General features: G+C 41.3%; 1 protein-coding gene across 2 annotated transcripts in view; it reads left to right on the forward strand.

Moving 5' to 3' along the window:
* taf3 (TAF3 RNA polymerase II, TATA box binding protein (TBP)-associated facto) overlaps positions 1 to 13548 on the forward strand; it is a 207599-nt gene that overhangs the window by 160775 nt on the left and 33276 nt on the right. For both annotated transcript variants that reach the window (XM_070897123.1, XM_070897125.1), the window contains one exon: positions 2406 to 2488. In XM_070897123.1, coding sequence (XP_070753224.1) covers positions 2406 to 2488 — 83 coding nt within the window. The remainder of the gene's footprint in view (positions 1 to 2405; positions 2489 to 13548) is intronic.

Here is a 13548-nt window from a genome sequence, read left to right on the forward strand (position 1 = left end):
ACACCCTGCTTTGGATGTAGTTTTTTGGCCATTGTGAAGATGTGTGCATCTATACTAATCTCTCTGCCCTTTATCATCTAGAAGGCCAAATTTGTCAAGATTTTTAAATGAACTTCCTTACACTTTTAGTGATAGATAATCTTGTTTCACTCTCCAAAGAGTTAATAAACAACAGATTTTGATCAATCAACCATGCCTCATTTGACAAAGATAGGGTACTCTAATCTGGGTAATCTTAACAGAATTCTGTTCTGCCAGTTCTCTTCAGAACTTTCTCTCTCGTTCCTCCTAAACTGCAACAACACAATCCGATAAATTCTTCCTCTTCCAACATCCTTTCTGTCCTGAAATCAAGACGTACAATTTCCTACTCTCCAAAAGACTCCAAAACTTTTAAACTTCTAACTCCTGTTTGTCTCTTTCTTCCTACAATCTTCAGGCTTTTGAAACCCAAGCGTCGATTCCCCACTGCCTGCTATACCTAAACTCTTTTATTGTTTTCATCCTTTAACGTCCTGCACTATGAGACTTGGTTCTTCACTTTGCTTTTATCACTCAAATTAATAAGTCCTAAGATTAAATCCAAATCCCTCGCCAAGATAGCTGCAGCATTTTATCATTCTTAGGAAATGTATGTTCTTTGATTGCAATCTCTTCCTCATCTGTGGCTCCCACTCTTCCACAATGTAGATGTAAAATATGCTTTAGCTTTCTATGTAGAGAGGACTAAACTTCTTGATCTGATTGGGCAACAGTTCTGTTCAAACTTCAGGAACCTCGATCTCTAATCAGGCTTGCCAAAATACCAACTGGATTTATTTTACATTGCTACTATTTGACTTGAAAGAGTCAACATTGGATAAGGATCCTTGAAATCATACATAACTGCACCTTGAACAAACCTTAAATAGGTCACTTTAGACCACCTGTAAAGCTTCCCTATGTTCTAATACTGCAAGGAGGATCACAATGAACAATGTCATAACATTACAGCCCTTAAAACTTCTTAAAGCAGCGTCACACTTGTGATTCTCCCCATTGTTTATTGGGCTTGTTCTCCATTGAGGCATGAGGATAACCCTGCAGTTCATTTAACTTTACAAGCCATACAAGCAGCTGTCTGAGAAAATTGCAGATAATCTAGTGCTAGGATTCCGGTAGAGAATAAATTGCTTGATCGTCACACTTTCAGTATGACATCTGAACTTTTAGCAGTTTCAGTACTGCATTGTAACCAACTAAGAAGACATGCCTTATCCACTTTATTATATATACCAATTGTGAATTCATGCTACGTAAATTTGCAGTGTACCACATTTATTAATCCTACTATGTGGGTGCCGTCACACATCAAAGCAACTCCACAGCTACCTAGATTTTCCACCCATTAACTGTGAATGGGCGGAAAATCAAGTTTAGAGTGAATTAGCTATAATTGCCCAGCATAACACCTGCTAGTAACACAAAAAAAAAAGACTGGAAATAGTATAAAAGTAGACTCCACAGTAGTCTGGGATTCAGTTGGCACTTCTAAATTGCTCACCTTCACTCTCACTGTTTACCTCATTATTTAAACCCCTCTGTGAGATTATTGCTTGTGAGTAATCCCTACTCAATTTCAATTATTCTCATCTTAACTTGAGCAGTCCACATATAGCAGAATTTATTCACCACAAGAACTGCATTGGTTCGAGGAGAAGGTCCACCCTTACCTTCTCAGGGCAACTAGGGTTGGGCAACAGTTGCGGCCTTGCCAACGTTGCCCAAAGGAGTCCCACAAACTGTCCATATATTTTAATACTACTGCGCTACACCATGTAGTGGTGAAGTAATGATTTGCGTCAGTACCTAGATAATGAATTTCCAGTTTCAACCTTGCCTTCAGGGAAAGAGGCCGAGGATGAATGATGACTCTTCAGAGCAAAGAAACAAATTTCCTGCTTTCCCCTATAGCTTTAGGATGCTTGACAGTGATGGGGACCTAAAAGATGGAAGAATATAACTTCAAAATTCAGGATAAATATTCGTTTAAAATTAAATATAGCCCTTTATTATCCTGAAGCCCATTTTTTTAACTATCCACTTTTTCAAAGCCTCAGAATCCACTTTCAGGTTGCAGGTGGTATGAATTAGTTTTTTTGTCAATTCTCAACACAGCCATCGTCCGAGAATGGTGTTTTACGTGCAACTGCAAACCTGGAGTCACAATGTATCGGACTCAGCTATAACTATTTTTATGTAAATATATTTTATCTGGTACTTTTTCAACATCAAATTATTTGAGCATTTTGATGCCAAAATTACTTTTACTTTGGCTTTGTCTAAAGCGCGTATATGGAAATTGCAAACAGTTTACGATATATTAATTAGAGATAAATATGCTTATCACTGTACTTCTGTCCCAGGCAAAAACTGAAGCAATTATACCAGCTCCTTCCCCTGTTATTCCAAGGCTTACCCTGAGGGTTGGCGCTGGCCAGGACAAGATGTGAGTACTGTATTTTAAAAAAATGTATTTAGAGTGGTCATATTGTTCACATTAAGATAAGGACCAGTGCCATTTAATCTAAAAACAGGTATTTATTTTCTACAGTAACATTTGCTGAGTTTCATTCTTTAATTTCCTTACTGAAACTATAACTCGAAACGTGCATTATCATCGCCAATGTAATTCATTTGATACTGGAGTTACTGCAATAACATCATTTTGCTAATGATGGGAAAGCACAATATTAAATGAATAAATTATAATTTAACAGCAACAATTCTACCGTAGCAAGGTTTGTATGTATTGATAGTTGACATTTCCTATTCATTTCCGCAGTTCTGTTCTGTGTGTGCAGTATACCTTCATTATTTCTGGGGTTTTTTCAAAAAAAGGAAATCTCCGGATCTCTTTAGCCAGGTCAAATATAATGGCTTAATTGGTAGAGGGGTGAGGGGACTTAAAAGGGAGCCGATTGTGTGGCTGAGCAATATCAGTTGAGGGACTGACCTTTTTCACCATCTATCTGCCAGCTTCATAATATGCTGTCCGGCTGAGAATTTGCGTAGCGCCTGTTCCCTCCTCCAGTGCGCTTCCCGCCAAAGTGCAGTCACTGTTGTCATATAGAAAACGCGGCAGCTAGATGGGTTTTTGCCGACAATCCGGTTACTGATACCAGCTTCTCATCCCAGATTGATTGAATTATTGAGTTTAACTCCACGGTTGTTGTGGTGGGATCCTGTCCGCGGAGGGGCCAAGTGCAGGCCTGGATTACAGGCCCAGGAACGTCACCACGATGCCACCCTACCCGTGGGGTGCGTCCTGGGCTGCTGAGGGAAGCTTCGGTCAAGATAACAGGCTCTCTGACCACAATCTTTCAATTCCCTTTGGGCACGGGATGGGCCAGAGGACAGGAGCGTTGCCACGGTTATATTCCTGTTCAGAAAATGGGAGCAGGATAATCCTGGCTTACGACAGGCCAGTCAGTCTACCGTCAGCGGTGGGAGAACTACTTTAGACTCAGTGAAGAGGCACGTCACCAAGGTCCAGGTCGATGATTGGCGCTTGGGCAGGTACTGCAGGAGCGGCGAGGTCGGGGCAAAGAAGCGCCGAGAGATTGTAGAGGGACGCGATCGGGCCCAGGAGAGGCGTGAGTTCGGGGGCTAGAAGAGGCAAGGGCCCAGGGGCAGCACGGGCCAGCCCACACTGCGATATGTGTGCGCACTAGGTCCGTGTAGCAGAGCAGGTCTCCAGTCGTCTTGGTTAACCCTTGCCACTGAACCAAGACCTAGCTCTGTCAAGCCCGTGTGGTGGCTGATGTGCAACGGCCACCACACGTTTAAAAAAAATCCACGAACAGGCATCTTCCATTCCAAGATTTAGTTCAGGACCTGGAATTTTGGGTCCTTCATTGAAACACCTGTGAACTTTTTGACGTGGAAGCAAGTCATCCCCGACTCGAGGGACTGCCTATGATGATGATCATCATCATGTGCTCCTAATAATATGTCAGTATATGGAGTTGATGGAAATATAAGCATTGGCGTCATGTGTAATAATTTGTGATATCTGTCTGCCACAGTAAAAAAGCTTTTTGTTGTTCCAATGTCTTATGATTTATAACAGCCTGGGATCGATCCTTTCCTTAGGACTCTTAGCTTTGGTTACTTCATAAAGTTCTATTTTAGTGACTCCATGAATGAAGGTAGGGAGGCAGAGAACAAGTAATTCAGCATCTCGTGGGGCAGGGAGGCTATCTCTGATCTGCAGTTGGAAAGCATAAGCTATTGGAACATGAAATACCAGTTAAAACATTCAGTGGTAATTCAATTAACTATTTATCCACTTTGTATATTGTCATCTATTTCTGGACTCCAGCAATAACTCTCAAGTTTATCTACAGAGCCATACAGTCAAGAAAAGCCCTAAATTGACCACGGGTCCACAAACATGCCTCAGTGGGCAGCACTCACACCTCTGAGTCAGAAGGTTGTGGGTTCAAGTCCCACTCCAGTGACTTGAGCACAAAAATCTAGGCCGACACCCCAGTGCAGTGCTGAGGGAGCGCTGCACTGTCGGAGGTGCCGTCTTTCGGCTGAGACTTTAAACCGAGGCTCCGTCTGCTCTCTCAGGTGGACGTAAAAGATCCTGTGACACTATTTCGAAGAAGAGCAGGGGAGTTATTCCCGGTGTCCTGGCCAATATTTATCCCTCAATCAACATCTGGCCTTTATCACATTGCTGTTTGTGGGAGCTTGCTGTGCGTAAATCGGCTGCTGCATTTCCCACATTACAACAGTGACTACACTTCAAAACTTACTTCATTGGCTGTAAAGCACTTTGGGATGTCCAATGGTTGTGAAAGGCGCAATAGAAATGCAAGTCTTTCTGAGTTAGCTAATCACAGCTGGGATGGGAGTAGGAATGTTACTGTTAGTCTCAGCACACCTAGGTTAGAGACTGTTAACAATCTGATCACTTGCTGGTTGTATGGAATTTGGGTGAAGACAGGATCCAGCTCTCTCGTGATGGCCTCTCCATTTGAATAGCCCGGCGATACTCTCTAAGAAGTGAAAACACTCAATTGTATTTTAGCTGGTGTCAGTAAAACCTGACGTCCACAAAAATTATTTCAGATTATTGGGAGTGCTGAGAAGCAAGTTTCCAAACTATCATTCATGGTCAAAAATAACGCAGTGTGCTGGAAGATCTGTGTTATGACACATGATACTCCGTGCAGTTCTACAACTGGCTCATCAAAGGTCTAACCACCGAGGATACAGCTAACTCCCACAGCACATTCCTTCAGTTGCAAAGAGAGAAAAAAAACACATATGCCAACACCAAGAACATGCCCACGGCGCTCTCGTGTCTATGGCCATTAATATATTTCGTGGAAACGCTGGCAAGGATAATTGTGGACATCTGAAATGTTTTAAAATACGTACCTTCCAAAGCGATTCTCTGAAAACATCCGAAAACAGTGGAGTCATGAATTACAGCTTTAGAAAAACTTAAAATGGTAATTTAAAAATCATTTGGAATTGGAATGAATTCCAAATGACAATTGGTATAGCTTTCAAATTAGAATTACAGTGGAATCTGATTATAGCAATGATCTTGAACTGGTCCCCAAAGATATCTACATAGCCGGGGATACGCTAAATCTGTACCTGAACAGCACTGAGAGTCAGCATTCCTGTTTAAATTTAATTTTTATAAGAATATAAGAAATAGTCGGCCCCTCAAGCCTGCTCCGCCATTCAATAAAGATCATGGCTGATCTGATCTTGGCCTCAACTCCGCTTCTCTGCCCGATCCCCATTTTCAGGCATTTTGTATGATGTATATAAATTCCCAATATGCTACTGAAACTGCCGGTCCTGGTACAGAGAAAGACCAAAGGATTACCACTGCCTTCCCAGCACAAGCTAATCAGTACAGCCAAACAGGCTTAATCCAAATGTTTTGGCAAACAGCGTTTGTCCTTCTATCCTCATGATCACTACAAACTGATTCTACTTATATAAAATCAATCAGATGGGTTTGTTATTTCAAAGTGAAGGAATAGGCATTATAAAACAAAGAGTGCAATAAAATAACAATTGCAATACCAACCAATGCCGACTGTACATATTCACCGAGAGCGTGAGTGCTGTCCTTGAGAAACCCCATCGAAATAAATTATATTAGTGCAATCTATCAGTTTTAAGATGGTCGCTTAGCACTGTGTACTCCAAAAATTACCCAAAACTGGTTGGAATCTGTAAATTGTGCAATAAAACTTTCAAAGCTGTCACTTGCTGTACAAGAGACGGGAAACCCATCTGAAATACTATTAGGTTACCAAGTTCAGGTTCTGTCATTGAGGAAAGAAATCAGTGACTGTTCCCCTACAGAAAGCTTGAGCAACGGATTCAACTAAACTCCCATTAGTTTTCGGTGAGTAGCAAGATCATGGACCGAGCGCAGTAGGAGGTGGGGGTAGTGAAAGGGAATGAAAGCAAAGAGCGACTGCGAATATCAATCAGTACTTGTAACTCGATGCAAAAAAGCGCAAATACTAGAAATCAAAAATGAAAATGTTGGAACTGTGTTGTAACTATAAATGTGCTGTTTTGTGAATTCCAAGACAGTGATCCAGCCTTGGGGTTCGGATGACCAACCTAAATCACTTGCTCTTTACTCTTATGAATTAATGTCACCTGAACCCCCAAGATTATGTTACTGTCTTGTATTTCACTGACAAGTATGCAGTGTTCTTTAAGTACATTCCCGAGATGTTTGTCATCGTGAATTAGTAGCAGTTGACTGTACTTGTGGGGAGAAATGGAAAAAAAAAAGTTGCATGTGGCTCCTGTCTCGGAACTGAAGGTGGTGACCTGAGACAGTTTGGTTGACTTTATAATGACATTAATGATGTGTGAGAATGAAACACAGTGATCAGTTGTATATTATAGTACTTAAGTGATTGACCCCCAAGGCCAGAAGATGATGGGTTTCGTCCCAGGCCAGTCTGTCCCCAGTGTAATTACTTTTAGAATGTAGCATAACTACATACACAGAGCACAAGATGAGTTGCCCATTTCAGGCGGCGTACAATCTTCCATCAATCAATTACACATTGTCAAGAATATGAAATTGTTAACTCAACAACTTGAAAACTATTATAAACTCACAACCTCGCCCCCAAGAATTGGAATTGAACATTCCAGACAGGTGCTAAGTTTACAGAAAAGTAACATCACTCACAAGCACTTAAGAGTTTCCTGTAGACCACACCACTCATTGGGAAGGAGATGGGAAATCATTTTTGCTCAACTTGCAACACGGTCAGTTTTATAATGCTACCCTGTTTATTTTTATATGTATACATACACTTGCTTTTATATAGTGCTTTTAATGTAGAAGAACATCCCAAGGTGCTTCAATCAGACAAAACTCGATGTCAAACCAAGGAGAGAGATATTAGGAGGGGGTGACTAAAATCGTGGTCAAAATGGTGATTTAAGGAGCGTCTTAAAGGAGGAGAGAGAGGCAGAGAGGTTCAAGGAGGGAACTCCAGAGTGAAGCGCCTAGATGGCAGAAGGCATGCCTGCCAGGGGTGGGTGAAAGAGTGTGGGCGATGCACAGGAGACCAGGGTTGGAAGAATGCAGAATTTTTGGTGGATTATCGAGCTGGAGTCAATGACCGAGACGGGAAGGGGTGAGGTCATGACAGAATTTAAATGTGAGGATCAGAATTTTAAATTGGAGGTGTTGGGGAACCAGGATCCATAGCAGGTCAGTGAGAGCAAGGGAAATAGGTGATTATGACTTGGTGCGGGATAGGATACGAGCAGCAGAGTTTTGGATGAACTAGTGTTTATGGAACACAAAAGCAAAATACTGCGGATGCTGGAATCTGAAATAAAAAGCGAAAATGCTGGAAATCTCAGCGGGTCAGGCAGCCTCTGTGGAGGGAAAAGCAGAGTTAACGTTTAGGGTGACGACCCTTCATCAGAAATTAGTGTTTATGGGACACCGGCCAGGAGAACATTGGAATACTGCAGTCTGGAGGTGACAAGGTATGCATGAAGGCTTCAGTGGCAGATGGACTCGGGCAGGGGTGGAGGTAGGCATTGTTACAGAGGTGGAAACGGCTGGTCTTTGTGAGGGAAAAGATATGATATTGGAAGATGTGACTTGGGTCAAATAGGATGCTGAGGTTGCAAACAGTCTGGATCAACCTGAGACAGTTCCCAAAGGAAGATAAAATCATCATCTCCGCTGCACTGTCGGTGGTGCCATTTTTCGGATGAGATGTCAAACCAAGGAGAGAGATATTAGGAGGGGGTGACTAAAATCGTATGCCCCCTCAAGTGAATGTAAAAGATCCCATGGCACTTTTCAAAGAAGAGCAGGGGAGTTCTCCTGATGTCCTGGCCCATATTTATCCCCCAACCAACATCAGTGGGAGCTTGCTGCTGCATTTCCCTACATTACAGCAGTGACTACACTTCAAAAAGTATTTCATTAGCTGTAAAGCACTTTGGGATGTTCCGAGGTCATTAACACTGCTGTGAAACGCCTTGGGACGTTTTACTACGTTAAAGACGTTATATAAATAAAAGTTGTTGTTGTCATGAGAGGCGCTATATAATTGCAAGTTATTCCTTTCTTTCTACAGTCATCTGAAGGTGATGGCTCAAGCTGCGGCATTGATCTATGGGCACGTGGCCCTTGGGAACTTTGCCTAAACTGCCATAATGGAAAACTTGCTTTAACTTCTCTAAATCCATTTTTCCCATGACATAATGTGAAAAAAATTTCAATATTTGCTTGACTGTTTAACCCACCTTGTGTAACACTGTACAACCCACCTTGTATAACACTGTACAGAGCTCTGCAATTACATGTGTTTTTTATTTCATTGAGTCCTCTCCCATTGTGATATGGAGCTTGTCCTGCCGTTCCTTGGAGCACGAATGGTTCGCTGTTATTGTTGAATGCTGTGTAAAACAAAAGAGGTCAAGGGTACTCTGTGAAGCAGGTTGGGCTCAGAGTGTGGAGCATCCCAGAATCAAATGGAGTTGTGATGTACAGATCAAGAGATTCATGCACATGTTGTAACAGCAACTTGCATTTATATAGCGCCTTTTAATGTAGTAAAACGTCCCAAGGTGCTTCACAGGAGCGTTATCAAACACAATTTGACACCGAGCCACATGAGATATTATGGCAGATGCCCAAAAGCTTGGTCAAAGAGGTAAGTTTTAAGGAGCATTTTAAAGGAGGAAAGAGAGGTGGAGAGATTGAGGGAGGGAATTCCAGAGCTTGGGGCCATGGCAGCTGAACGCACGGCCACCAATGGTGGAACGATCAGGGATACACAAGAGGACAGAATTAGAGGAATGCAGATATCTCGGCGCTGGAGGCTATTACAGAGATGAGGAGAGCCAGGGCCATGGAGGAATTTGAAAACAAGGATGAGAATTTTAAAATTGGCATTTTTTAAAACATTTTTATAGCTCTTTTGACAATGGAAATATATTTATTTTGTAAATTCCTTGCTTGTATAGTATCTGCATTCCGATAGAGATTCCTTTATAATGCTTAAAACCCTGTATAGATAGAAGCACTTGGCATCATAGGAAACCACCAGGTTAGTGGCACACCATCTCTAGCAGATGTTTCTTCCGAACTCACACAAACGGAATTGGCATGTTGGGAAGAGATGACTCATGCTGCATTACTTCTACACACCCAAACACTACCTTCTGGTTCTGCACATGTTGACATGCATGTGCTAACACCTCGAGTCTCGTCGCCGAGAGCATGCAGAAAACAAGCGCAGACAGCGGAAGGGGCGTGCGGCAAACCAGACTCCTCACCCACCCTTTCCTCCAATGACTGTCTGTCCCACTTGTGACCGAGACTGTAATTCCCGTATTGGACTGTTCAGTCATCTGAGAACTCACTTTTGGAGTGAAAGCAAGTCTTCCTCGATTTCAAGGGACTGCCTATGATGATGGTGATGAACACCTCATTCACAATTCTAGTGATAGCTACAAATTTAATCCTTTTAAAAGCCAGGTAATTTTTTCACTGCAAAGCCTACTCTTGACCAGAATGATTACTCAAGACTTTTGCCATCTTTACCCTAACGTTTAGAATTTTCTTCAGCCCCAGTTCATGCTAAGATATTGAACAAATTATATTTGTGCAGTATCGTGGCATGAGCCAGTAATAATTATTTTATATAGAATTGATGTGGCATTGAGATGGTAACATATCTACAGTTCTGTAAAAAGGAAATCTACTTTACAACTATTTAAATACTGTTGTGCATGAAACCTTTGTCATATTTTAAAAGCACTGTGAAAAAGAGGTTGATGCATTTAATATCTTCGTTTAAATTTGTGATATAGTTAGCATAACCAAATGGGATAGCAGTAAGTCTTCAGGTGATACAGTTGGGTCTCAGGCCGTGCTTGCACAATAACTGCTAACCACTTCAACAAAAATGTTGTGAACTTGCTGAGGTTGCATGTGAAGCAGCATTCAGAAGATGTGACAGCCTGGACAGAAAACTATTTTTGACCTCGAGGCTTTTTAACGGGACAGAATGTCATAATATCACTTCACTGCCAGCTTTCTTGTTGTAAACATCTGATAACTTGCGTTTATATAGCACCTTTAACATAGTAAAAGAAGCGATTATCAAGCAAAATTTGGCACACTGCCACATGAGATAATAGGACAGGTTGGTTAACAAGATAGGTTTCAAGGAGCATCTTGAAGGAGAGAGAACTAGAGAGGTGGAGAGTTTTAGGAAGGGAGTTGCAAAGCTTAGGGCCAGGCAGCTAAAGGCACGGCCACCAATGGTGGAGTGATGAAAATTGGGGATGCACAAGAGGTCAGAATTAGAGGAGCGCAGAGATCGCGAAAGGTTGTAGGGCTGGAGGAGTTTAGAGATGGGGAGGGATTTGAAAACGAGGATGAGAATTTTAAAATCAGCGTTGCCAGACTGCGAGCCAATGCAGGTCACAAGCACAGAGGTGATGGGTGATCGGGGCATGGTGCGAGTTAGGAAACGAGCGGCATAATGTTCCTTAATGTAACCAAGTACCCTGAAGGAAGCTAGTTTTATTAATCTTTGGATACTTTCTAACAAAAATTTCAAATCCTCTTATTTCCAATCCATTTAGCTATGTCACTGTTCCATTATTCTACAAGCACAGTTTTTCACTGCAAGCAGTCTCTGAATTCACAGGGTATCCATTTTTTTTATAAATGGGGAGAGCTAACAAAAGATTTACAGCAAAGAATGTAAGTTTATCAATACAAGAATGCTTCTGGCGATGTCACCGCAAAAGTAAAAATAATTTTTTGAAATGGTTAAATTCCGTGTCAGATTAAAGCTACCGAAAGAGTGATGCTTTGTCCCTGAAGCAATAACATCGTGGAAGGGGAAAAACAAATGACAGAGGAAACAATTAAGAGTGATGTGGATTGAAGCCAAAATGAATGATCCTGTAGGTTAGATAGTCAAACCCAAATGAGGCTTAATTCGCTGTCACTGTGAATTCAGGGTTTCCCTGTAAAGAGTTTATCTATAGACGTGATCAACACAAAAATTTAATTGCTTTATTTAATCACTTTAGGAGATCTTATCCTCAATGGATCTGAAATGTAATTGGCTTGTGTGGGTTTTAAACATTTATGTGCTCTGTCCAGGTGCCCTTAAAAAAAAATGAGTTTCAGCTAATGATTTTTTTTTTAATCATCCTCTGTTCAATAACAACTAGTGGTAGTAATCACTAACTGTGCTAATTTTACTGATTGCTTAAGATTTATTAGTCTTAAAGAAAAGTAGTAGAAACAAATTACTTGAGCGCCATTGATACCATTGCACAAAGCTGTACATCACGTGTGTTGTACCACCGTGACACATCACTTGATTATGGGCTGCATCTTTAATGTGGATTCAGTTAACCATTTGCACTTCACAGGCAGCTTTAATTTATTTCATCTAAATCCTATTAATTCAGTGACTAGTCTGTACTGAGGATAAAGTGTGAATTTGCCGGTTCTGTTTTATAACATGTTTAAATTGCATTGAATCCTTTCAGAGCATTTATACACAAGTCAGTTGAGATCAAGTGATCTGAATTCAACAGCTAGAAAGGGTGAATGCCTTTTCTCGTCCCAGTGTTCTCACGTTCTTACAAATACAGCCCTACATCATTTTGTCTTGTTTCAGCTCTGCATCAAGTCTGCCTGCGAACCTGCCTCTGACACACTTGATGTGGGTAAGAGTTTCTGACGGTCTACAAGTGAGGGTGGTCTCGCTGCTGGTTTTAACTGGCCCAGATAACGTGATGATAAGCATTTCTGATCTGTGTCCACTTAAGATTTAGCTGCGAGTTGGCTTTAACGTAGCCACAATTGTTACTTAGGAAGAGAAAGTAGGTCGACAAACTTCTATGCTGCCACTGTTCTGCAGACTCCAGTGTTGCAGGACACTGACTGAGCAATTCTGTATTGTGGAAGGAAAGAGGATACACTATTTGAGGTAAGCACAGTGCCTCCAACTCAGTGTTTTATATCATTCAACAGTGCAGGGAGGGTCATTTGTGAAGAGACATCAAGTTCAACCTTTGTAAGAGCTATTCTGTTGATGCATTTGTATTAGCAAGTTAATTGAAGAATTCCCACTGCTCAAATGAATCATTGCATTTGACAGTTATCAGTAAGAATGCTTCAGTATAAAAGGTATCTAACTATTCACAGAATTTTTGGTCATCTTCTGCAGATAAGCAGCCTCTTCGGTTGGTCAGATGTGATTTATTATACAAATTTATAATTCAACTTTATAATATAATGAATGGGTATTTATTGGTATTGCGTGAACTGGGGACCTACAGTTTCTTGAGGAAATATAATATTTGCCAGAGCATTAGTATTACCCATTTTCTGTGCAATTGCTGCAATGAGATCGTTATCAACCTTGCAAAAAGCAGCCTGCACTTTAATTCACCATCTCCTCCAGTGGATCACACCCCTTACACAGCACATCTGTTTAATGCTACACGGTGGCAACAATATTAGACATAGGCGCTGTTTCCTACACACGACTTTAATCCGCACTGTCTGCTCAAGAAATGAGAGCAGGTCATTACTAACTGAATCAAATCACCTAAGTGACATGACTGTAAGCTGAGTTGTACAGACGTAGCGCTGGGACTGTATATCAGCAACCGGAGTTAGTGTTTGAACAGCGCACATTACTGAAATTTTGTTGATAGTAGAGGGACTTTGCAGGGTTTTCCTTGAAGAGATTAAATAAGTTGGATAGAATCTCTTGATAGATTCTCTGTCGGAGGTGCAAACATCTTTTCTCATTCTATGCTTCCTGCTATTATGTTCATAAATTGCCCTCTACATTGCTAAAGATGCAGTTTGTGCACAAGTTCCTGAGACCAGGAAGATGGCAGATTGTTGCTTCCGTGCAGAATTATATTCAGGCCGTAGCAAGTGATGCGAGGAGACCCGTGTGTATTGAGGGAGGTTCTTATCTA

The sequence above is a fragment of the Pristiophorus japonicus genome, chromosome 13, assembly GCF_044704955.1.
Source record: "Pristiophorus japonicus isolate sPriJap1 chromosome 13, sPriJap1.hap1, whole genome shotgun sequence".
NCBI lineage: Eukaryota > Metazoa > Chordata > Chondrichthyes > Pristiophoridae > Pristiophorus > Pristiophorus japonicus.